Source organism: Micropterus salmoides, unplaced genomic scaffold, assembly GCF_014851395.1.
Source record: "Micropterus salmoides isolate LMB-PRFRI ecotype aquatic unplaced genomic scaffold, ASM1485139v1 Ms_hic_scaffold_16, whole genome shotgun sequence".
Classification (NCBI taxonomy): domain Eukaryota; kingdom Metazoa; phylum Chordata; class Actinopteri; order Centrarchiformes; family Centrarchidae; genus Micropterus; species Micropterus salmoides.
The window spans coordinates 3,566,345-3,593,512 of NW_024040707.1; the positions used below are offsets into that span (position 1 = coordinate 3,566,345).

Genomic DNA, 27,168 nt, shown 5'->3' on the forward strand with positions numbered 1-27,168 from the left:
CCATGCTTCTGTCTGTAGAATCCACCGTTGTACTGGAAGTAGGTGGTGTTTAGAAAGAGGTCGAGTAATTTACAGATCTGGTCAGGGCTGAGGCTAGTTCTGTTGTCCAGGGTGTTGTCTTGTGTTAGCCATTTCCTAACAGTTTCTACTGCCTCTATGGTGGGGATGCAGGTGAACAAAGAAGTCACGTCATAGGATACCATGGTTTCATCTGTGTGTTTCATCTAGTTGCTTTAAAAAACAAAAAGAAACATGTGATATAATTTCTTTCTCTGCATGTACAACATACATTAATGCGCAGGAAACCCTGCAGTAGAAATATAGATGATGATGATGGGGTGTGTGTGTGTGTGTTGTTTGGAGGAGGGACTATATCATTTAAAGAAGTTAGAAGTTCCTGGTTTGTCAGTGAAGAAGTCAGAGAGGCAGCAGTAAACCATCAGAGCCTCAACATGAAAGTCCGTCACACTTTGATCTGCTTCTTCTTCCTCTGTGAGTATTCACTTTGGATTTCTGTGTCTCTCTCTTGTTATGTAGTTTTTCTTTATTTTCTTTGTTTAAACTGCACATAAGGAAGGAAAATGAAGGGCATAATCTTACATGGTTAGAGGAGAAAAGAAATCTGCATGGATTTAAGAATTGGATAAATAAAAATGTATTTACATCACATTAAATCATTTTTCTTAACCTACTGATCACTGTTTACAGTCACACATCTAACAAATCCTGCTAAAGCTCTGATGTAAAAAAAGTCAGTTGTAAGAGTGTAACAGAATGTTGAAAGTCTCACTGAGCTCTTGTGGTTTTTTGGCTTACAGTTTTTCTCAATTGCTTAAACACTATAAGCAGACTTTTGAACAAAAATTTCAAAACCAAAACTCCATTTTTCAAAAAGCACACGTCCATTTCTCTAAACTCTACTCACAAATCCCTTAATTTCTCATTGCCTTCACCATGTAGTCATTGAGAAAACACTAACATTCAATATTGTTCACTCAATCAGCACAGGTTGAGCTCAGTTAGCACACAGCTACCCAGATGGAAACACAGACAGTCATAATTGATAACACACCAATCAGAAGCTTCAATAGATAGAAAAAAGGGACAGAGTCAGTTCATTCAGTTTTGGAACAATCGATCCAGAGAAATCTAAAGAGAAAGGTCTAGGACATGAGAGAGGAGGAAGAGGAAGAAGAAGAGGAGGAGGACGAGCAGTATAGAGAGGAGTAAGAGGTAAAGGATTATTATTATAGGTTATTTGTTATTTCTTTTGTTGTGTTCAGCGTGTGAAAAGGTTTCTGAGGGGGAGAACCACAAGCAACAATTACTTAGAACCAGTTTTTGTTGTATTGTTTTGAATTTATCTCACCAGTGTGTCAGACTGTGTTGCAGTGTGTGTGTCTCTGAGGGCTTGTGTGTTATGTCTGAGGTCAAGTGTTTGGTTTTTCAGCAAGACTGTATGGTTTTGAGTGCAGAGCTTCATTTTGATCTGAAAATAGGATGTTTGGGGAATTGGGTGAGAAGTTGTGGATTTGTGTTTAGAGTATTCGAGAAAAAGAGGCATAATTTCACAAAATGTGTTTAATCAATTGAGAATAACTGTAAAAACTGACCTGACCGACAATGTTTATGTGCATATTTTGTCTGGTTCTCCTTTTTAATGCTGATTTCAGTATTTCATAGTGTTTTCTTGGTGCTCTGTCTGTTATGCTGTATACTCTGTTTTCCACTTTGGTTGAAATTAATATTTAATTCTAAATGAATGTTTTTATTGACATACAAACCTTTGTAGTAGTTTTACATGTGTCATTTTTCACACAGTTTTATGGCTCACTGTTGTATAAAACGAGAAAAGGAAGAAATCAAAAACCATAATAGCAGCAAAACTAGGAAAAAATAAAACTCTACACGTTAAATCATCTGGAGGGAGTCAGTTACTTTTTATAATTTACATTTGATTTATTGAAACCTTTATTTATACAGCGGATAATAAAAAGTGGCTTTTAGAAGGACAGAGATGTTAAAAACAAAATAACAGCGCCAGTCTATGATCCTCGGTCACAGACTGGTTGAACTGGGCAGCTCCCAGTGTGACGTGAAGCAGCAAATGTTGTGATCAGACTGCAGCATCTTACAGGAAGTTCAGACAGTAACTATTGTTGTTCATCTTTTCAACAGCTCTGCAGGATGGAAACACTGGTCTCACCAATGCCCAAATCCCATCTGTCTATACAGGAACTGAAGGAGGAGATATCACAGTTACATGCCCCTTTTCTTCACGTGGAGTCAGGAAGTTCTTCTGCAAGAGAAAATGTAAACCAGAGGACATCCTCATTGAAACAACTGGTGTCAGAGATCAGAGAGGCAGATACAACATCACATATGAAAGAGGATTTTTTTTAGATAATGTTTTCGTGAGCATCACACAGCTGACCAAGTCTGACTCAGGACTGTACAGCTGTGGTCTGGACAGATCAAACATTACGTTTGAAATCATTGTTGTAGATGGTGAGTTTCTACTAAAAGTCATGAAAATGTTTGTTTCCCGTCTGAAGAAAAGCTTCACTGTTCACTGGTTGATTCTCAAATAAAACCAACAGGCTGATAAACGCGCACACACACACACACACACACACATATTTTTTATACTTAAGTATAAAGTTTTAACAGTTTGTGCTTCTGAAGTGAATATTTTCTTTAACAGTTTATTTCCGAGTATTTTTCACCTGCAATCACAGAATATTAATCACTTTTTCATATATAAAGATCAATGATCAAATTGTGTGCAGAGGCTGAGATTATGATGCTCTGAATCTTTGCTGTAAGAATCCAAAGCAGTCACAGACTGGTAGAACTGGGCAGCTCCCAGTGTAACTGTGGATCACATTTGAAACTGTAATTATTGTGATCAGACTGCATCATGTTAAGTACAGATAGTAACTATTGATTGTTCATCTTTTCAACAGCACTGCTGGATGGAAGTCCTCCTGAAGAAACATCCCTCTATACAAGAGCTGGAGGAAATATTGTAGTTGGATGCTCCTTTATTTTCTCTGGAAGCAGGAAGTACTTCTGCAAGGAAGAATGTAAAGAGAAAGACATTCTTGTTGAAACAACTGGTTTCACAGCTGAGAGAGGCAGATACAGCATCAGATATACAGAACGATCTCTGACAGATGTATCTGTGTATGTGAGCATCACACAGCTGACCAAGTCTGACTCAGGACGGTACAGGTGTTGTCTGGACAGACGTTTATTACCAGATTCCTACCGGGGGTTTGAGATCATTGTCACAGATGGTGAGTTTTCTTAAAGTGAAATAAAAATGAATGAAAATGTTTGTTTATGCCTCTGGAGGTCTGAACAAAGTTTTCACTGACAGCTGCTATTGTTTGAAATTCCCATCTCTGTGAACTGTTCATTTAAAACAGTTCAGCTGACATACAGACAGACTGTACAGCCATTTCTCTTATCAGGATTTTAAATGTACATTATCTGCATGTTTTTGTCTTTCACAGCTCTAACCATTTTAAAACCAAAACCTCCTCTACCCATACCTGTCAATCAGTTTTTCCTGGGATTCTCCCGTTTACCATTCTCTTTCTCTCCTTCTGTTGCTTTTCACCAAGGAGCCCTGCGTTCGAATCTGATGTTTTTTAAATCTCCCATTTAGCGCATATACTCTTTTTCGACAAAGGCAATAACCACCTCAAGCGAGCTTAAAACTTATTGGCGGAATAATGGATTTTCTTTCGAATTTTGCCGTTTCCATCACCCTTTTCTGATGCGATACTTTAAAATGTGCATTAAAAAACGTTGATGGAAACACAGCTAGTGTGTCAATATGTGCTCCTTCCAGCTGCCTCCTCCTGAGAGCAACAGGAAGAGGCCTTGTTCTATTTTACATCTGTTTTACTAAAGTTATTATTTTAAATATTGTTCATTAATCTTGTTTACATAAAGAGTGCTGGTCCCACATGCCACAAGCCGCAATGCACCAATCACAGTAGAGTTTTCTGTGAAACGTTTGTTTTCTCTGCTTTCTCTATATCACTGCTCGGTGTTTTAAACAGCTGTGTCCATGTTGTAAAGACTTTCCTCAATTTGTCTAATTTTCAGGAAATCTGTTTTCAAAAGCTTTGACAACATTTTAAGGTCCAGTACATGTGCTCCTTGGGAAAAAGGTTAGCACAGAGCCCTGTGAGGCCCTTTTGTCTTTTAATTTATACCATGTAGGGATGTTCACAGCATTTCCCTTTCAACCCGGTATCACATTCTGACCGGTTGCACTGTTGATATTTTAAAGTAAGTGGTTGCCCAGTATTAATTTTAGGATTTACTGTGTGTACCCTTATCTAAATGTATGTTTAGGTGAACAGTGGTAGGGTGGTGACCCAGGGCGAGGTGCCTGAATATTTCCCTTATTTTTAAATCCCAATGTCAATCTATGACTCTAGTGGCTTTTTCAACAGCAGTCCCATCAGCCTCCACACCAACAACACAGAGTTTAAGTTCTCAGACTGACCAGCAGCAGACTGCGGCAACAGCAACAGCAGGTACACCCACATTGTTTGATAGATGAAAGTCAATGACTGAAAGCAATGACATCTAATTGTCCTTCCAGCATCTAACAAAGCCACTCAGCCAGTTTGGAGAAGGTTCCAGTCAGAGCTGTGAAATCAGAGTTTGTGTATTATTGTCTCTGTGTGCATGTTTATGCGTTAATGTGTCACGTACAATAGAGCTGCATGTTTTTCATGCAAGTATGAGTTAATTAAAGTGCATGTGTATATACTGTATTGCAGACATAGCAGACATTAAGACATAGCTCCATCAAACACAAATCACATGTCAGCTTCATCCACATACGTCTTTTCCTGTCAACTTGTATCTTTCTAGAGCCATCAGAGGAACACTGAGGAAATACATTGTGAAATGAAGGCTAGTGAAACACAAGCTCCCTTGATCGGTGGGATTTTGGCTCTCTGTAGTACAATATGAAGGACCAGAATGAGCAATGGCTGCACCAAAATCATTTGATTTGACCAAACTGTCCCTAGTTGAAGACACTGTGCTCCAGAATCAGCTGAAGAATGATATACACATGATTCACCCAAGGTTAAGTAGTTTTCACTAGTGAGAGTTAGCATAACTGTTAGCAACTGTAGAAAATGCTGTTAGTTGCATGCAGTTACATATAGCTTCAGTACTGATTTAGAACAGTGGTTAAAATGTTGTTTGGAACTATGTATGACGTGTCCTGTAACATGATTTTATTGGATTAATTAACTAATCAATCAGAAATCAGTATTTTCCATAAACATGGTGAAATGCTACTGTAGAATAAAATTAAAGAATCATGATACTTGTGTGTACCTTGATGAGCTCTGACTGAAAACCTTTGACCTACCCAATGAGAAAGAACACAGTTTGTTCCAGAAAAGGTTTCTTCAAAAAAAGATTCTTCTACAGTTTGATAGCACTGCATGAACAGGCCCACATGTTAAATTTCAATTTGAATCTATTATTATCCACTAATGAATTTCAATTTATTAGTGGATAGCCCCGTGAGATGTAGCATCTCGTTTTCACAAGGGTCCACAGATACACATACATAATACAACAGAAAAAACACAACATACCTAGTACAGAAAATACAAAAGCACAGAACAAATATTCAAAACAACTGAGTTACAAAGCAGCTTGCACCCTCACCCCAGACCAATGACGATGAAAATAGAATTTTAAACATTTCCAATAAACTTTCAGCAAATTACAAAAAATTAAAAACAAAAGACACATCAAGGTTCAGACATGTCATATCTCGTACAATAAGTACATCACATTTAGTTGAGATACACAAGTCAAAACAACTAATTACACAATCAGGACCTGTAAAACAATTGAGATTTAGTGAAAACAAGTATCGCATAAGAAAGGTCAAATCCAAAGAAGGTAAATCAATTAGATGATTACATGAAACAAATTACAAGCAATACTAATGAGTACAGCATCAGTAGCATGCGCACACATTGTTAAGATAGTGAAGTGTAACCTAAATCTGCAAAAAGATTAGATGGATCTCAAAGAAAGAGGGAGATTGTTCCAATCACAAGTAGCCTCATAATGAAAAGCTTTAGGTCCAGCAGCTGAGAAGATTCTTGGTACAGCAAAGACAAGATATTGCATTTCTCTAAGTGAATATGTAGAACTACAAGGAACCGAGAGTACTTTCAGATATGGAGGACAATTGAAATTGGCATATTTGAAAATAAATTTAAACCAATTGAAGTCTCTTCCTGAATTAAGCTGAAGCCAATTTAGTGATTTATGCATTACACAATATTGAGTTTTTCAAAGGACCCTTCATAACAAATCTACACAGAGAGTTAAATACCACATGAAGTGGCTTAAGAACAATGTCTTCATGTAGATGATATCAGCCTAGTCTATAATGGGAAATATCAACTGTGGCGTTGACCTATTCCTGACTTCAAATGTGAAACAATTAACTATAAATCTATAGATCTATAGAGTGAACTGAGACAGCAATATGTTATTTTTGGCTATATTCAGACTGCAGGCCTTAATGCTCAATTCCGTTTTTTTTTCCCAGATCCGATTTTTTTTGTTTGACAGTTCACATTATAGCTTAAATGTGGCCCATATCAGACTCCAGTGTGAACTGTCCGCGGCCTGAAAGCTCGCAAAACACTCCCGGTTTTCACTGTCGTCTCACGGATCACATTTCTCCCTACAGTTTTCGGCACTGTACAACGCAACTGCCCCACAACTCACTTTAAATGCGACCTGAGTGTCCAGACTCAGGTCGCATTTAAAAAGATCCGATCTGTATCAGATTTGGACCACATATGGAAGTGGCCCAATTCCGAACTGGAAAAGATCAGATTCCATGTGACTTGGCCTGTTTACACTGTCATAAAAAGATCAGATCTGAGTCACATATGAACTGCCTTGGCGTGCAGTCTGCACATAGCCTTTGTGATGTAATCAGTGTGAGGTTTAAAAGGTAAGCTCAGGATCAGTCGACAGTCCAATTTAAATTAATCCAATTTCACCATGGAAGACCCATCTTCAAAATAAAGATGCAAATTAAGAGCACAAGGTGGTCATTTGTTATTATGAAGCCATTTTTGCGTCATAATAAAGTCATCTTGTAATCTGTTTTGGACACAGTGAATGTCAGAGTCAGCAGTGTAAATAACAGTATCATCAGCATAAAGATGAACTTTACAGATGGAACAGATGCGTGATAAATCATTAATGAAAATCGAGAACAAAAGCGGTCCTAGAGTGGAACCTTGAGGAACCCCTTTATCAACCAATAAATCATTGTGAAGATAAGAATTAAACCATAACAGTGCACTTTGATTCAAACCTATTGCATAAAGCTTGTCAAGCAGGATATAATGATCCAACATATCAAAAGCTTTGGAAAGGTCGATAAAAATAGCACCAGTTAGCTGTCCCTTATCGAATGGGGAGAAAATGTCAATGGTCACCTTTTGTCACAGATTGAACCAGATTGATATGGGGATAAGATGTTATTCCGAATTGTGATAATTTAATCAAAATTATTATTCATGATCATCATTCATCAATTAGGAAGCATCTGTAAAAAAAAAAATTTTTCTTTTCTTCAACCTCACACAGATGTGCTGCTGTATGTTGTTCCTATTCTTGTCATCATTGTCATCATATCAGGGCTGGCACTGATGATAATCTGTATTCAGAGGAACAGCAAACCTAAGGGTGAGGCAACAGGAAACACTTACACAGTAACGCTAACAACTGAAACTTCCCATTTCTCATCAAAAATGACAGTTCAGTCAGGACACTCATGTCAAAGTTTTAAAGACTTGCATCAATACATTCTGTAGTTTGACAGTGTGGCTCTGTTCATGTAATTCTCTGGAACAAATCTGAGCAACAGACTGTCCCTGAACTCACACACCCACAAAATGTAATGAACAAGAAAGACACAATATAGAAATAAACAAATTCAACTAAATGCTACATGAGGAAGGTGGGGAGTTGGAAGGACTGACATTTCAGTTGCATGCAGACAGAAATTTGGAAATACATAGCTTTGCTTCCTTTTTGTAAACTTGAAGGCTACAGTGTGCAAATACTAGTTAGATCAGTGTAGAGACATCAGCAGTATTTTGTAGCCATGCTAGGGGTGTGGCTCTAGAGATGGTATTGTCAGTTGGTCAGTCCACCACTGTGGTCAACAATTAGTGGATCAACACATTCTCACTCCCAACCCGTTTCATTTTGACGCTTGGTCAAGGCCCTTTGGCATCACTTTTTAACACCCTGGGTACCCCTTTTGAATTTTTACACATTTAGGGCTCCACAGTGAAGTTAGCAACACTAAGCAACAATAAATATGCAACCACCGGTAAAGTTAGCAACAATATATGCATCTGGTTACAAAATAAAACGCTAGCATTTCGAAACATCGCCATTTTGAAACTTATCACAGTTGTGTAACATTGCAATTTGGTTAGGTTTAGGCTACAAAACTACTTAGTTGTGGTTAGGAAGAGATCATGGATTGGGTTAAAATAACTACGTACGTCATTTAACACGTGAATTAACTTACGCAATTTATGTTACTTGCCTAACTTAAATAAAAATAATGTTGACTTGTTGTTTCACATGGGACACGAACAAAGTCTGGGTTCTGGCCCTCCATCCACCCCAACCATCTCCTTAATCAGTCTTTTCTGTTAAATATCATATACTTACCTTTCCGTCAAAAACTAACTGACTTCCCCCATTGCATTGAACTATGAACTATAGGGATCCCCAGTGCGTTCCAAACTGACACTGATGGGCCTTGAACATGCGTCCATATGTGACTAGTCATGGAGTGAGTACGGGTTAAAGTTATGGAATGCCATTTTTGTACTGAAAGTTTTGTTTTTGTCTGTTTGTTCATCATTTTAATGGAGAAAAAATGTTTGTCTGTTTCACAGGTTTGCAGAACAGAGGAAATTCAGATGGCGCAAACGTGGAGGTGACTTTCTTTTACTCTTTGATTACTCTCATGTTGGATAAGATGTACCCGTGCAGGTGACAACAATTTCCTCCAGCTGAACTCAGATAAAACAGAAATCCTGGTCATCGGGTCCCAGCAAATGGCAAAACAAATACTGCCATCTGCTGGTTCCCTAGTAAATCACATTAAGCCTGTGGCAAAGAACCTTGGTGTCTGGTTTGATAGTAATTAAAATTTTGAGCAGCACACCACAAAGCTAGTTCAATCATGTTTTTATCAACTTAGAAATATAGCAAAAATTCAATCTATGTTAACTTTTAAGGACACAGAGACCATTTTACAGGCCTTCATCTCATCACGCCTGGATTATTGCAACAGCCTTTTCACTTGTTTATCCCAAAAATCTACTGATCGACTCCAGAACTCAGCTGCCAGGCTTTTAACCAGAACAAAGAAATATGACCACATTACTCCTATTTTAGCTTCATTACACTGGCTCCCAGTATGTTTTAGAATTGACTTTAAAATTCTATTGATCACTTTTAAAGCTCTTCATGGCCTCTCGCCTTGTTATATTTCTGACCTTTTAGTCCCATACGCACCAGCACGTACCTTGAGATCCTCGGGCAGAGGTCTGTTGTCTGTTCCAGAGTCTCGACTGAAAACTAAAGGGGACAGAGCGTTTGCAGTCGGGGCCCCGAGGCTCTGGAACAGCCTGCCCGAGGAAATCAGGTCAGCTGAATCAGTGAACTCTTTAAAGTCCCTTCTTAAAACATACATTTATAGGAGAGCCTTTCCCGATCTTATTTGACTTTATGTTATCCCTTTTATTTTATTCTATTTTACTAATTTTATATTTAACTTAAACGTGTATTTTAGTCTTTTCAATGTTTTCTTGCTTTTATCTTGTATTGTTTTTGTATTATTGTCTTTACACTTGTTAAAGCACTTTGTAACTTGTTTTTGAAAAGTGCTCTACAAATAAAGATTATTATAACAGTTAAAGATGTCCTTAGCCAATCTTCAGGATTGGAATCAGGGGATATTTTAACATGCTGATCCTTTCTTTACTGAACTCTGCTGTGTTTAGTCACCTTGTTGTGTTGCAGCGCAGCTTTTCTTCACGCCTACAGTGCAGCATTTCACTGCATATAGGTGTAAAATTAAGAGGGTGTTAACATAAACATCTTTTGGGCACACAGTGAGTGAGTCTTGAGTTCTGACATCTCAGATTCACTCTGACCCTAACAACAGGTTCACTGCTTAAAAAGACAAATGTTGGCGGATTAACGTTAATTCTGTAAGGGCCAAAAATGAAAAGCTTGGGTCCTCTACCAGAGGCCTGGGAGTTTGAGGGTTCTGCGCAGTATTTACCTGGAATCTGCTGTAGCCACTCTCCAAGTTTGGGGGTCACAGCCCCAGTGCTCCGAGTACCACTGGCACCACTGTTGCTCTTACTTTCCACATCTTTTCTAGCTCCTGTTTCAGCCCTTGATATTTCTCAAGCTTCTCGTGTTCCTTCTTCTTGATGTTGCTGTCGCTTGGGATTGCCACATCATGTCTTACAATTTTTGTACGTTACCTTTATTTATTTATTTACTTTAGACACTCCACCTAAAACCATCAAACATATTAACAGCCCCACCAGAGACTTTAAACCTTTGCTGTAGAAAGTTTGTGGACAATGGACTCGAGTTGGGACGGGTTTCACAGTGGGTAAAATAATCAAAATCACTCATCTGTTCTTCAACATATAGCTTAGCAGAGAGCTTCTGTCTCCACCCTCATGTACAAAGTTGTTGTAATGTGTTGGTTTTCGTTTCCTGCCTCCTGCTCTCAGGAGTCACCTCCACAAAAAGTATATAAAGGGATGTGTCTGTATTTCACTGTAGGTCATTCTCTGTCAAAATATTTGTGATTTTTTTGTTTTCAGATCGCCCTCTATGAGAACTGTCATCCAGCTTCTACATCTGAACCCACCTACGAGAGCCTTGATCCAGCCAGCAGGGATCAGAACCAGACCTACGCTACACTCACACACACACACAACACAAATGCTGCTGTTTGTGTCTCACTGAGCACTGCAACTCTGCCATAAACTCAGGTATTCAGGTAGATTAACACTTTCTCACTAAGAAGCAGTCCACATGATCTTTAGCAGGTTTTACAGTTTTTCTCAATTGCGTAAACACCAGAAGCAGACTTTTGAAATAAAACTCAATTTTTAAAAAAAAGCACACCCATTTTCTTAAACTATAAACACAAATCCCTTCATTTCTCATTGCTCAACTAAGCAGGTGGAAACACAGACAGTCATAATTGATAACACACCAATCAGAAGCTTTAGACTCAGTTCATTCAGTTTTGGAACAATTGATCCAGAGAAATCTGAAGGAAGAGGTTGAGGACACCAGAGAGGAGGAGGTGGTAGAGGGAAGAGGAGTAGGGAGGAGGAGGAGGAGGAGGAAGAGCAGTAGTGAGCATAAGAGGTGAAGGAAGAGGAACAGAAGGAGTTGGAGGAGGATATGGGATAAGAGGAGGAGTAGAGGGGAGGAGGAGGGAGGAGGAAGTGGTGGAGGGAAGAAGAGTAGGGAGGAGGTGGAGGACAAGAATCTCTGGCCTGTCTCAGACCAAAGACAGGACGCTGGGGCAGAATGATTTGTTGTTATCTGTGTTCTACTGTACAGCACAAGGAATAAAAAATGTTCAAATGTACATTTGTTATTTCTTTTGTGTTCATCAAAAAAGTTTCTGAGGGGGAGAACCTCAAGCAACATTACTAATAACCAGTTTTTGTAGTATTCTTTTGAATTTATCTCACCAGTGTGTCAGACTGTGTTGTAGTGTGTGTCTCTGAGGGCTTGTGTGTTATGTCTGAGGGCAAAGTTTGGTTTTTCAGCAAAATTAAATGGTTTTGGGTGAAGAGCTTCATTTAGACTTGACAGTAGGATGTTTGGGGAATTGGGTGGGAAGTTGTGGATTGGTGTATATTGTTTAGAAAAAAGGCGTCATTTCAAGAAATGTGTTGAAGCAATCGTGAAAAACAGTAACAGGAAAAAATGTAAAACTGAAACAAAGCACTTAGACCTACACCAAAGTGGTTCCATTACAGTTTAGATTCAGTCCAGAACTATAACAATTAAACCTTCCCTGTTTGTCTTGATTTCTTATGACAGCCTGTGGACGGATGTAAACAACTCAGGATGGCTTTTCTGGCCAAATCCAAAGTATAAGACGTCTATGTGCTCCTGGTGCCTTCTTTTCTGCTCTCCTACAGAACCAAATTGTCATTGTGTAATGCTAGCTAATGTGTAAAAATAAAATTTGCGACTGTTAACAAACACCCAGCACCCACCACAACGCAGAGTCCAACACAAAGTTAAAACTAGCATTCCTACAAAGCATATTTACTTTACTTCCATTTACTGTTCTTAAATTAAAGTTAATTAAAGTAATTATATTGTCCTGTGTATACTTTGTGTGTATTAATAGATAATGGAAGAATAAAAGCGGATGTAGATTCTCATCACAATAAAGAATGAACAATGTAAAAATCAGTTTTGCTGCCCTGTCATGACTCAAGCTGTCCACAGATAACTGAAAAAACAAAGACCACCAAAACAATTTTCAGGGTATATATCCTCCACTTTGCCCAGGTCTCTCTATACAAATAGATTGGATATCAAGAGACTTTCTGGTATATATAATATATATATATAAACTGTCTCCACATGGACCAAATGACAACAGTGAACATCTGAAGAGAAACTGCATTTAAAGAGGAACAGTGGTCACAGCAGACAACAACACTGAAAACACTGAACACTGTCGACTCTCTGCCCCTCCTCTTCAGCTACAACCCCACTTAGTGTTTTTTACAACTGCTTATACACACTTTCAGAACTATATCTCCTTTTTTCAAAACTCTACACACAAACTTTTTATTTATTTATTTATTTATTATTATTAAGGACAACACACATTAATCAGCATTACTTTAAATGAGCCAGTGTTAGCCTGCTGACTAATTTTCAACTGCAGTCCTTCGGTAAGATGTTTCAATTTCAATTTTATTTATATAGCGCCATATCACAACAACAGTTATCTCACAGCGCTTTCCATAAAAGAGCAGGTCTAGACCGTACTCTGTGATGATATTTACAGAAGCCCAACAGTTCCCACCAAGAGCAAGCACTAGGCGACAGAGGCAAGGAAAAACTTCCTTTTAAGAGGCAGAAACCTCGAGCAGAACCATGGCTCAGGGTGGGCGGCCATCTGCCTTGACCGGTTGGGGTGAAGGGAGGAGGGAGGGAGGGAGGGAAAGAGAGAGAGCAGGAGAGGAATAGAGAGAAAAAGAGAGGGATGTAAGGAGAGAGAGAGGGGAGGGAGGCAGCCTACACAATATACACACAGAGGTACAGACAGTGAAGGTGATGTTGCTATAGACTAAATGAAAAATGGTACAGATATTTATAATAGTGTTAATGGTAACAATCGTAATGTTAATGATTATAATAACAATAATAACAATAAGACTAGCAACAATAGTTGTTGCAGCAGAGGGTGTCGAGCAGGAACACGGGGGCAGCAGGTGACCCGCAACCACAGATCCAGACTCCACAGCTCCAGAGCCAGAAAACCTGCAGGAAGTGATAAGAGAGAGGAGAGAGACGAGAAAGCACAAGACTACCAGAAAGTTGTGTTAGTAACATGCAATAATGGGATGAGGTTGCATACAGAGGGAGAGAAAGTAGAGGAGAGAGGAGCTCAGTGCATCATGGGAAATCCCCCGGCAGTCTAGGCCTATAGCAGCATAACTAAGGGATGGTTCAGGACTCACCTGAGCCAGCCCTAACTATAAGCTTTATCAAAGAGGAAAGTCTTAAGCCTACTCTTAAATGTGGAGATGGTGTCTGCCTCCTGAACCCAAACTGGAACCTGGTTCCACAGGAGAGGAGCTTGATAGCTGAACGCTCTGGCTCCTAGTCTACTTTTGGAGACTCTAGGAACCACAAGTAACCCTGCATTCTGGGATCGCAGTGCTCTGGTGGGGTAGTAAGGTACTATGAGCTCTTTAAGATAAGATGGTGCCTGACCATTAAGAGCTTTGTAGGTAAGAAGAATGATTTTAAATTCTATTCTGGATTTTACTGGAAGCCAATGCAAAGAAGCTAAAACAGGAGAAATGTGATCTCTTTTCCTGGTTCCTGTCAGAACACGTGCTGCAGCATTCTGGATCAGCTGAAGAGTCTTAATGGACTTTTTCGAGCAGCCTAATAATAAGGAATTGCAGTAATCCAGCCTAGAAGTAACAAATGCATGGACTAGTTTTTCTGCATCATTTTTAGACAGGATGTTCCTGATTTTCGCAATATTACGTAGGTGAAAAAAGGCGGTCCTTGAAATTTGCTTAATGTGAGACTTAAACGACATGTCCTACTCAAAGATAACTCCAAGATTCCTCACAGTGGTGCTGGAGGCCAGGGCGATGCCATCCAGGGAAACTATATCTTTAGATAATGCGTCACGGAGGTGCTTAGGCCCCAGAACAATAACTTCAGTTTTATCTGAGTTTAACATTAGAGAATTACAGTCATCCAGGTTTTAACATCCTGAAGGCACATTTGAAGTTTAGCTAACTGATGAGTTTCATCTGGCTTGATCGATAGATATAACTGAGTATCATCTGCATAACAATGAAAGCTTATGGAATGTTTCCTGATAATATTGCCTAAAGGAAGCATATATAAAGTGAAGAGGATTGGTCCGAGGACAGATCCTTGAGGAACTCCATGACTAACTTTGGCATGCATGGAGGACTCATCGTTAACATGTACAAACTGAAATCGATCTGATAAATAGGACTTAAACCAGCTTAGAGCGGTTCCTTTAATGCCAATGAAATATTCCAGTCTCTGCAATAGGATCTGATGGTCAATGGTATCAAATGCAGCACTAAGATCTAATAAAACCAGTACAGAGACAAGTCCTTTGTCTGATGCAATAAGGAGGTCGTTAGTAATTTTCACCAGTGCTGTCTCTGTGCTATGATGAGCTCTAAATCCTGACTGAAAATCCTCAAATAAACTATTGCTCTGTAGAAAGTCACACAGCTGTTTAGCAACTGCTTTCTCCAGAATCTTAGAGAGAAATGGAAGGTTAGATATAGGTCTATAGTTGGCTAAAACATCCGGATCAAGTTTGGGCTTTTTCAGAAGAGGTTTAATTACAGCTACTTTAAAGTACTGTGGTACATAGCCTGTTGATAAAGATAGATTGATCATATCTAGTATAGAGGTGCTGACTAAGGGTAAAACATCTTTAAGCAACCTAGTCGGGATGGGGTCTAAGAGGCAGGTCGATGGTTTAGATGAAGAAATTATTGAAGTTAGTTGGTAAAGATTGAGGAAGCAAAACAGTCTAAACATGTATCTGGTTCTACAGCTGTTTCTAAGGTTCCTGAGTTAAGAGATAAGTCGGTGCCAGTTGAGGGCAGGTCTTGGTGAATTTTGTCTCTAATAGCTAGAATTTTATCATTAAAGAAGCTCATGAAATCATAACTACTGAGAGCTATGGGAATACTTGGCTCAATAGAGCTGTGACTCTCTGTCAGCCTGGCTACAGTGCTGAAAAGAAACTGGGTTGTTCCTATTTTCCTCTATTAATGACGAGTAGTACGCTGCTCTAGCATTACGGAGGGCCTTCCTATAAGTTTTAAGACTATCTTGCCAAATTAAACAAGAATTTTCCACTTTGGTGGAACGCCAATTCCTCTCAAGTTTCCGCGATATTTGCTTTATTTTGCGAGTTTCAGTATTATACCATGGAGCTAACCGTCTTTGTTTTAGTATTTTCTTTTTTAGAGGGGCTACAGAGTCGAGTGTCATTCGCAGCGAGCCTGCAGCACTATCAACAAGATGATCGATTTGGGAGGGACTGAAACTAGCATAGGAGTCCTCCGTTACTTTGTGACTAGATAATGTATTTAGAGCTGATGGAATCGCATCCTTAAATTTAGCTATAGCACTATCAGACAGACATCTTGTATAGAAATTTTTGCCCAATGGCAAGTAGTTCAGCAATACAAACTCAAAAGTTATCAAACAGTGGTCGGACAAAGAGGGATTCTGTGGGAACACCACTAAATGTTCAATTTCAATACCATACACCAAAACAAGGTCGAGGGTGTGGTTAAAACAGTGAGTCGGTTCATGAACACTCTGAGAGAAGCCAATGGAATCTAACAAGAGATAAACGCAGTACTAAAGCTGTCATTCTCAACATCCACATGAATATTAAAATCCCCTACAATAATAACTTTGTCCGTTTTAAGGACTAAAGTTGACAAAAACTCTGCAAATTCAGATAAGAATTCAGAATACGGGCCAGGTGCTCGGTACACTATAACGAAGAGAATTGGTTGCAGTGATTTCCAACTTGGGTGCGAAAGACTAAGAACAAGACTTTCAAATGAGTTATAGTTTAGTTTAGGTTTAGAGCTGATTAGTAGGCTAGAGTCGAAGATAGCTGCAACTCCACCTTAATGATCAAATGTACAGAACAAGTACAAATGCCTCATATGTCCTTCAAAATGAAACACTGCATTCAAAATACCATAAACACGTCCCAAAATCAAGCATTTGCATCAAATGGCAAACACTTTTTTCATAATAGTAAATTTTAGGATATATCAGTGCAAAGTTAAGCTTCATCCCACAAGACTTTCTCTTGCCAGACAGCATTACAGTATTTTACAATACTGTAATGCTGAAATAGTCATTAGATAGTTGCATTCCTGTTCTCATTTCTGAAGGTTCGAATTATAGACGCCACTGTAAAGCCACTCAAGTTGGACTGGACTCTCAGTTCACTTTCTCTTCTGGTTGATCACATGATCAATAAGTGTGGCGCTAATCTCATCAGAGATGGCTGTCATACCCTCTCCTTTTATTGCCCTTGTCCTCTTCTAACTTGTCCTTTTCTTCCTCTTCTTCCAACTCTTCCTCCTTGAACTTGTCCTCGTTGTCGTCCCCTGTCTCTCCCTCCTACTCCCCTTGCTCTCTTTCCATAAAAAAGGCCTGGGACATTTTCACAAAAGGCTGCATTACATCATTGTTCTAGGCACATTTAATTGAAAACCTGCATATGGATGTGACACAAAGGGTTGGATAAACATGTTTTGAGTTCCAAAACTGTTCACTATTGATGTATAAGGTGTGATTTTCATTAATAAATCACAAAAATCTAATTATCACTTATGAAATTCTCTATTTTATTGTGCATTTTTCAATCATACTTCCTTTATAAGCACATAACATGCGTGATTATGTTAGCTTAGGGTCTTCTGAATCCATAGATACCAAACACATGGTGTTACATGTGGTTTATAAGACCAAATGCATAAATAGAGAAAACGGACCAAAAAGGACTTAGGCCCCAGATTAAAACAGAAAAGTTGGATCAATATTTTTGTGGTAGCTCTGTATAAATTAACAACTGGTTTTTTTAATTTGATTACATGAGGCACTTTGTTGTCAAGTGGCCTTTGTGCGTACGGGATAATACCCAACAAGTTTTAGATCCCATGATAGTAATGGATGAGACAGAGGCTAAGAAAACAAAACATTTTAGACTCAATAATGAACAAAATGGATGAATAAAATGTATAATTTTGGACTGTACAGACACACTGAAGAGCATAGGGGTTCATCTCCGTGTCAATGAATTCACTAACAATAACTTTTAATGACATGTTTTTACATAAGACTACAGATAGAGGAGAGACGAGGAGGTGTGTGTGTGTGTGTGTGTGTGTGTGTGTGTGTGTGTGTGTGTGTGTGTGTGTGTGTGTGTGTGTGTGTGTGTGTGTGTGTGTGTGTTGTGTTTGGAGGAGGGACTACATCATTTTATGAAGTAAGAAGTTCCTGATTTGTCAGTAAAGAAGTCAGAGGGGCAGCAGTAAACCACCAGAGCCTCAACATGAAAGTCCGTCACACTTTGATCTGCTTCTTCTTCCTCTGTGAGTATTCACTTTGGATTTCTGTCTCTCTCTCTTGTTATAATATTTTGTTTCTTTATTTTCTTTGTTGGTCAGTAGTGTAACAGTTTCTCATGAGTCCTTTATATGGTTAAATATGATAACCAGAGGCACTTTCATGGATGTTGGAGCTGTGGTTCTTTACTTTACTTCCTCAAAATAAACTGCACATCAGGAAGGAAAATTAAGGGCGTAATCTTACACAGTTACTTTGTTATTATCAGTTTACTTTAAAAATGAAGGTACAGATGACAATAACCTCACAGAAATAAAAAGTTCAAATGTAAATCCATTCATCGTTTTGTCAATAGAATGTCAGAAAATATGAAATATTGAGAAAATAATGAGAAATGTCCATTAAAATTTCCCAAAATCTAAAAATATATATTGTTAATTATCATATATGAAGAAAAGAGTCAAATCCCAACCTGTTGTTGCGGCTTTACTCGTTTTCAAATGTAAGAAAGTGCAATTTTGTTGCTTTTTGTTGTATTTTTATGGTGACAGAGTTTCTTTACCCTGACTGTTAGTGGACTTTGTTGTAGCTTCGCAATATTTGAAATAACTGTAGTACATTTTTCAAAAAGTTATCACAACCTACAGACAAAAAGAAACAAAATAAAACTGCACTGACTTAAGAACTTAAATAAAAAATGATTTAAATCACATTAAAACATCTGTGGTACATTTACATTTACTCATTTGGCAGATGCTTTTATCCAAAGCAACTTACATTTGAGGAACAACATACAAGCATCAACAGAGCATCAAATGCAGTTACAACTGACAATACATAGTAGTAAGAACAGCAATAAATACAGCCAGAGCTAATAGCACATATCACATCAATGGGGTAAAAACCTAGGGAAAGAAGTAAGAGTTAACAAAAAATGCAATCACTACAAGATAATTGTAAGGGGATAGAAGAATGACCAAGAGTTCAGTCTTAGAGAGGTTTAGTTGAAGGTGGCAAGCCTTCATCCACGCAGATATGGCGGTAGAGTTGCGTATCGTCTGCGTAGTAGTGGAAAGAGAAGCTGTGCGAGCGAATGATTGGCCCCAGTGAGGTGGTGTAAATTGAGAAGAGTAGGGGGCCCTAGCACTGAGCCTTGGGGCACCCCTGTGGAGAGGCAGTGGGAGGAAAATAATTGTCCTTGCCACAATACATTGTAGGAACGCCCCGAGAGGTAGGATTCAAACCACAGGAGAGTGTTAATGGGAAGAAAGAGTGTAAAATAAGATAATGTTGAAAGTGAGCTTTTGTATTTGTGGTTGAAAAACTATAAAAAAAAAAAAAAAAACCAGTATTTCATAGTGTTTTGTTGGTGCTATGTTACTGTTATAGATATATTTTTGTGTCTTGGTGTGTGACAGACAGTTATAAATGATTGTTATTACTGAAATAAAAACCTATGTAATAGTTTTACATGTGTTTCATTATTGTGCAAACAGTTATCCTTTTTTATGACTCACTGTTGTATGAAAAGAGAAAAGGGAAGAAAGGAGGGGAGAGAAAAGAAAAGAAATATCAAAAGCCATAAAAGCAGGAAAAGTAAAAAAAACTAAAGATCTGGAGGGAAGCAGTTACTTTTATAATTTACATTTGATTGATTGAAACCTTTATTTATGTAGGGAAGTATAAAAGATGATGGCTAAAAGAAGGACAGAGATGTCAACAGTGACATTCACTTGCAGAGCCAGTCTATGATCCTCAGTGACAGACTGGTTGAACTGGGCAACTCCCAGTGTGACTGTACCATAAAACTTTGATTAACAGTGTCTTTATTTAATTTAAAACCGCTGTGCCAGGTTGCAGGGCTCTACGTCTGACTCTCACGTTTAAGTGATCAAAATATAAGTCTTGAGTCGCTCATTTCCTTTGATTATTTATTTAAAGCAAAACGAACAACAAAAATACTGTCAAACTAAATATGAGGTCAAAGACTGTGTCGTTCCTCGCACTTTAGTTTCTGCCCGTAGGTTTAGACCCAAAAGACCTCTTCAGACACACCTCTTCCTCTTTCCACAGCTGACCGAAACCTAAGTTAATCAGAACAGCTAAATACAAAAGCGATCAATAAATCCAAAAGACTATTCTCAAAATAAATCATCCGAATTTATAAAATAATTACAAACAAGAAATTGGCTTCAAGAAATAGCCCGGGCTTTTATTTGCTAAAATCACAGAATTGACCCTGCCTATATTTGGGACAGATGTCCAAATGGTAAAGGCCTTTAATTTCTTTTGCACAAAACTGAAACTACTATGAAAACAGTTTATTTATTTCAAACAGTATGAGTATTACTTGTATAAAAAATATATCAAATTAGTTTGATCTAGCCCCGACAGATGGCTTATGCACTTTTATTTTGTAGGCAGCAATGTAACGAAAACAAACATACCAAACAACACAGTGCAGGATGAGAGAAGTGTGGCAGAAGTTAGTAGATAGAAAGTAATGGACTTATTTTTTAGGAAAGCTGTTTTGATTCTTTTGATTGGTGGACCCTTAAAGGCTAAAGGCACTTAATAATAAAGGAAGGGACACATTTGGACTTAACGAGCGCTTTAAAGGTAATAGTCTGCATTTTTTTCTCTTGTACCATGCCGGCTGCACTGGTAAATCTATGGAATTAGACTTTGGCTCATTGTTTCCGTTAAATGAACTGAACGATTAAATCGTGGAGAATCTAACCGATCTAAGGATGCGTAGCGTGTCCATACTGACACATTGATCATACTTGTATTAACGATCATACTTGTATTAACGATCTAAGCCGCTTAGAAGCAGCTCAAGCGGGTGACCCAGCTAGGTTAAGAGGTTTTAAACATCCAAAGAACTAGAACTGTAAAAACCAAACCAGGCATTTAGTGGAGACTGCGTTTATTTGTCAAAATGTTTTCCACACCATGCCAGTAAACGGGATAGACGGCTATTTGGGACTCGGCTATTAATTAATAAGTTTTACGGTGAATGTGAAGCCGCACATGTTGTGATCAGACTGCAGCATCTTACAGGAAGTTCAGACAGTAACTATTGTTGTTCATCTTTTCAACAGCTCTGCAGGATGGAAACACTGGTCTCACCAATGCCCAGATCACATCTGTCCATACAGGAACTGAAGGAGGAGATATCAGAGTTGGATGCTCCTTTTCTTCATATGGAACCTCGATGTTCTTTTGCAAGAGAGAATGTAAACCAGAGGACATCCTCATTCACACAACTGGTGTCAGAGATCAGAGAGGCAGATACAGCATCACATATGAAGGAGGGGAAAATGTTGTCGTGAGCATCACACAGCTGACCAAGTCTGACTCAGGACTGTACAGCTGTGGTCTGGGTGGATCAAACATCAAGTTTGAAATCATTGTTGTAGATGGTGAGTTTCTACTAAAAGTCATGAAAATGTTTCTTTACTGTTCCTGATTCTCATTTAACACCAACAGCTGATAAAGACACACTCACATGATAATTTCATTATGTAACACCACTTAGTTCCTGATAAAGAACACACTCAATGTAATGATCATTTGAAATATTAGTGTATCACTGCATGGTATTAAGTTAAAGTGAAAATGAGAGAAGTAAAATGTTTGTTCATGTCTCTGGAGGTCTGAAGAAAGTTTTCACTAACAGCTGCTGATATAAATCCCCAGTGAACACGGATGAATGTAAATGTAAAACAGTTCAGCTCACACACAGACACAGTCTGTACATTAGTTTCTCTCACCAGGTTTTCTGCACATTTTTGTTGTTCACATCTCTGTTTTTTCAACATCAGACCCATCAGCCTCCAAACCAACACAGATTTCTCAGACTGACCAGCAGCAGACTGGGACAGCATCACCTCGAGGTACATCCACACTGTTTGATAGATGAAAGTCAATGACTGAAAGTCATAACAAGTAATTGTCCTTTCAGCACCTAGCAAAGCCTCTCAGCCAGTGTCTATGGAGAAGGTCTCAGTCAAAGCTGTGAACCAGAATGTGTGCATTGTCTCTGTATGCATGTATGTGTGTTACTGTGTATATGTACACTAGATCGGCATGTTTTATGCAAGTACATGAGTTTATTGAAGTGCTTGTTTATACAATATTGCAAGATATAGATCCATCAAACACAAATGACATCCAGATTTATACAGGACACTTCAGTTGTTCCAGATTTGTACAACCGACCAATCGTGAGTCCTGTCATTTCCTCTCAACGCTCCAATCACAGCTGTGTGAGAACTTGTGTGTGTAAACTTTTAGCTTTTCGGTAAGGCTAATCAGAGAATCCTCTTTGAGAAACTCAAATAAAAGCTAGTGAAATAGAAGAGATATGTCTGTGTATGCATCTTAAGACTGTGTGTCTAACATATTGAAGCATTTTAGTGAGCGAGCAGAATCTGACACAGGGACCGAAACACCGGAAGACAGCTTGCCAGTAACTGTATCTTTCACCAGAGGCTCAGCAATGTCAGCACAACTAAATATATTGGATTAGTGAGCTGGACTGAATATTATAGATGCGATCGTTACCACACTTTGTAACAGTTATACCGCAGCAAATAACGTTGTAGTGAATGGGTCTTCAACTGTGTTGTTGTCCTGCACCGTTATGTTGCATTTTATACTATGTGGGTCACATAAGTTACAGCGCCCGAGATGGATGAAGAAGCTGTGTACCTGAGTAATGGTATAACAACAAATAAGTCTAAACTGAACGTTACGAAGCTAACAGCTGCAGATACATGCTACCGTTAGCTAACCCTTCACATAGGATTAGGCACACTGGCCATCAGAGTTAACAGAAAAACACAGTAAGTGGATAATTTTTACGTGAGAATACAACCCCAAACCCACAGGTAATAAAAAAGTGATTTGTTTCCTTTAAAAAACTACATATAGCTCCTTTAAAGGAAAAGTATGACATTTTTGAATACAAATCCACTTTCTTGCCAGAAGTTAGATGGGAAGATAGATAACACTCACATCTGTTTGCTAAATATGAGACCACAGCTAGCTGCCGGTTAGCCTAGCTTGCACATTCATTTTTGTACAGATTTAAGATTTGAGATATATGAAAACAGAGTAAGCTTTAGATGTGCAGGTAGGTGGATTGTGATTAGGGTTGCCACCTTCAACACCCCTTGGGGGCCCGGCAATGACAGGCCCGATGGTGTGCCAGTAGTTGTATATCATAACTTAAAACATACAACAGATTAACTCACTAACCCTAACCCTGGATACACAGCTACGGCAATATTAAACATATGCAAACAATGTGTGACAGTGAGACCACAAAAAATAGGATGTGAACTATGAACTTTATTAACTTATTAAATCAACATGTCCATAACTTATTAACTATAAATAGGCTAAAACAAATGGTTTGAAACAATTTGATTGAAAAGACTTTTGCAAAGGATTTTCGATTATCATCATGAACATCAGTGGATTAAAAGTAGTTTCTTTAGCTGCCGCCGCCGTTATCTCAACTCGACTCTCTGCCCAGAGACCCGCCCTTATCTGACTCCGATTGGCCCTGAACCTGACAGTATTAATGAAACCAACAATGGCAGCAATCAGAGGTAGAAAAGGAGAAGTATTCACAGAACGTGGGTGGGATGATTTGCATGGGATGCTGTATTAAAGACAACTCAGAAATATTATTACGTATTTTAAGGGGCGAGTGGCAACCTTAATTGTGATATGTAGGGATGATGGGACAGTGGATAAGACACATGCCTTTGGTGTGAGAGATCTGGGTTCAATCCCCCACTGTGACCCATGCACCATTATGTCCCCGAGCAAGATACTTAACCTCGTTGCTCCAGAAGCGTGTGATCTCTGACATGTACAGCAATTGCAAGTCGCTTTGGATAAAAGCGTCAGATAAATGTAAATGATACCTTTGGACAAAGACAGGCTAGCTGTTTCCTCCTACTTTAGTCATTGTGCTTAGCTAAGACACTTCACATTATACCATATTCTTATGTTTTATGTGCAGGATCCCAAATAAAATACTGTGCAAAGTAGATACCTCTTATTTAGTGTTGTACCTGCAAGACTACGCTCAGGTAATATGAACCCACCACCTGCTAGCTGTACTTTCATATTTAACACTGCCATACAGACATCAGACTGGTATCAATCTTTTCATCTAACTCACAGCATGATAGCGAAAAAAGCATATTTTCCAAACAGTCAAACTGTTCCTTTAAAGTTTCTCTGTAGTTCAGTCTTTTTCACCAGTGAGAGTGAGCATAACTGGTAGCATGTAGTAACTTCAGCAAATACTGCTGCTAGGGTTTCATGCAGTTATATATACCTTAAGTATTAGTTTAGAACAGTGGCTAAATTATTGTCTGGAGTCTGTTGTATGATTTTATTGGATGCCTGCTAGCCAATCAGAAATTTGTATTTTCCATAACATTGTATATGATATGAGTAAAGTATGCCCAACTCAAATAGAAACTCCCATTCAAAGTGTACATTGCATCATATTACCATACAGGGGTTTACGTATGTATTAGTATTTATGTGTATACGAAATTAAATATGTGTATGTATACTGTATGCATGCCTTCTCTTTTCAATGAGAGTTCTGTACATGACATTAAGGTGTGTGTGGCAATGTAACACTGTAAACTTGTTCTTCTCCTCAATCTATTACAGATGTGTGGCTGCCTGTCGGTCTGACTCTGGCCATAATGATTGTCCTTTTATTACTGGCTGTGGTGATATACTGCAGGAAGAGGTCTTCTAAACCCAAGGGTGAGGCAACAGGAAACACACACAGACCAGCAGGCAACTAAACTGAAACTTCCTATTTTTACAGTTTGTCTCTTTCCACGTAAATTTACTTGAACGGAAATGTTGTGAATGCACGAAAAGCAGAGACACTTAACTAACAACATCTAAGCTCAGGAGGACTGACTAGAAAAACAAGCAGAATAATGACAATAACAATCTTAAATTAACCTAACTGCTGCTCAGCATAAAGGTTGCAATCACAGAGGTGCTAGCTTGATGCTTATTGTGCCTTGCAACACCAACTATCATTATGCTACTTAACATATTGAGCTCTGTGCCAAATAAACATGTAGCACACCTGACAGCAAATCAGGCTGCATACAAGTCATACACTGAAGTTTTTATGGACAACAGAATCAGTTTGTTTCATCAGTGCAGTGTAAATATAATGTGTTTTTCAGGAGCTCCAGTGGAAACAGAGTACCCTTCTGTCACAGAGGTGAGTTTGATGAACATCTGAGTTTCATTATTTTTTTTTGTGAAACTAGCTCTTATTAATTCAAACCAAACCTTGTCCTCCTGTAGACCAACCAAGTGTATGAGAACATCAGAGAGGACAGACACAGCAGATCTGCTCCTGTGGAAATCTCTTCAGTTTACACTCTCGCCAAATATACCCACAAAAAAACTCCTGAATCCACTGATGACTACAGCTCTGTCTCTGAATCCAGATTTCAAAATACAGTAAGGAAAAAGTTATAGGATTTTAGCTTTGGGCTCAGAAACCTTCCAGGAATTGTAGCAATGTGCAAAGACAGAAAGCAAAAGTCTGCTGGCTAGTAGGCTACACATGGATGTGAACAAAGCAGGTTTAAAAAATATTTTAAAAAGTAGCCTTGCAAATGCTTCATGAGGAAGGAAATGCATGCAACATGTTTTTTCAAACTGCTTGTTTGATAGAAATTTCCACAGGTCACCTTCAAGAGTCATTTATCAGACAGACTGTACAAACAATCAGGCAAGAACAAATGTCAATCAAAAACTATGTGCTTTAGTCACGGGCATGCTCCTGCGCAAACTGCAGTACGATCTGCAAAATGAATGTATAAGTTAAAAGAAAAAATTTATTGCACTTTGCCAGAAGTTTTGGAAAATTTAAAAATGCAATTTTTAAGTCCAGCAGGCTAACCAACATGGACCCAGAGAGTCCAGCTCACTGCGCCTTCCTAATTAGTTTAATGAGGATGTTAGCATCACGGTCTGGCCCACACAAGGCATTATAAAAGACAGGGCCACCACAGACTGGTAAAACATCTGCAGCATCTTGTTGCAGATGCTGAAACCACTGAGCCTCCATATCAATGAATTAGTAATCCTGTTTAATTTACTGCCTTGCTAAGCTTGTTAAGGTGTTTACATGACATTTAATAATCAGAGCAGGCAGTACTTGAGTTATTAGTGCAGTTAAAACACACCAACAGACTCTGAAGTGTGGCACAGAATGAACATTCACCCAGTTCATCAAAACATCCACCACTGCAGGAAATACAGATACAGTGTGAGGCAGAACAGTAATTAAACAGAGTAACTCAACAAAGCACCTGCTACCTCAACTTTGGACTTTGGATGTAAGATTAAAACATTCTTTACATACTCTGTTTTCTTTTCCAGGCTGAAGACCACTCGAGTAAATTCACCTACTCTGAGGTGAATTTTTCCAAACAGTCCAACAGAGCTCCGTGGTGACGATGATAACGTCGTCTACTCTGTTCCTCGGGTGGAGGCGAGCTCTGATGCCGGCCATCTGGAAGATGATCCTCCTGTGTACTCTACTGTTACTTAGCTCCACATTTACTCTCTGAGGCCAACAGTTTGAATACGTAACTGTGTAAATAAGCTGAAACATATTCACACAAATATCTTTTTTGTGTCTGACTTTTTAAAGTAAGAACAGTTGTAAGAGTAGTTCTGTCCTCAGTAACATAACCTCCAATCTGCTGCCTCAACAGCACGCTTCAGGTTAGAGCTACTTTCACTACTTCTGCCTTATTGTAAGTACATTTTTTATTAAGTTATTATATATGTCAAAGTATTATTATCCATTTTTTTGGTTATGGCTAAGACAAATAATGAATGTTTGATTATGTTTGATAAAGTTAGCAGGTTAGCGTAGGCCTAAGGTTTTTAGGTTCAAAGTTGAGTTCACTATTTTTGACTGGTAAAGGCTAATATAAAACATTATTTCCGATGTGTGATGTCTGTAAACAGGTGTGATGTTTCAACAGTCTGTAGAAATACAATCTTCAGGGCACTTTTAGACACGGCTGTAGCACAATAAATTTATTTATTTAAAAGGGACAG

The 27,168-nt window shown here is 38.6% G+C and overlaps 1 protein-coding gene across 6 annotated transcripts; it reads left to right on the forward strand.

Moving 5' to 3' along the window:
• Positions 1-369: 369 nt before the first annotated feature.
• Positions 370-27,158, forward strand: LOC119905013. Of its 6 annotated transcripts, none has more exons than XM_038721680.1 (7): positions 370-492; positions 2,179-2,508; positions 2,967-3,299; positions 4,473-4,556; positions 7,675-7,773; positions 9,006-9,046; positions 10,962-11,455. In XM_038721680.1, the coding sequence occupies exons 1-7, from the start codon at positions 453-455 to the stop codon at positions 11,124-11,126; spliced, it is 1,092 nt and encodes a 363-aa protein (XP_038577608.1). In that variant the 5' UTR covers positions 370-452; the 3' UTR covers positions 11,127-11,455. The 6 variants fall into 6 exon arrangements, with proteins under 6 accessions (XP_038577608.1, XP_038577609.1, XP_038577610.1 ...); XM_038721685.1 differs by lacking the exons at positions 2,179-2,508; positions 2,967-3,299; positions 4,473-4,556; ... (1 more) ...; positions 9,006-9,046; positions 10,962-11,455 and adding exons at positions 21,126-21,446; positions 21,849-21,920; positions 24,730-24,828; ... (1 more) ...; positions 25,393-25,551; positions 26,479-27,158 and having other exon boundaries at positions 378-492; XM_038721684.1 differs by lacking the exons at positions 370-492; positions 2,179-2,508; positions 2,967-3,299; ... (2 more) ...; positions 9,006-9,046; positions 10,962-11,455 and adding exons at positions 17,944-18,047; positions 21,126-21,446; positions 21,849-21,920; ... (2 more) ...; positions 25,393-25,551; positions 26,479-27,158.
• The last annotated feature ends 10 nt before the right edge of the window (positions 27,159-27,168 follow it).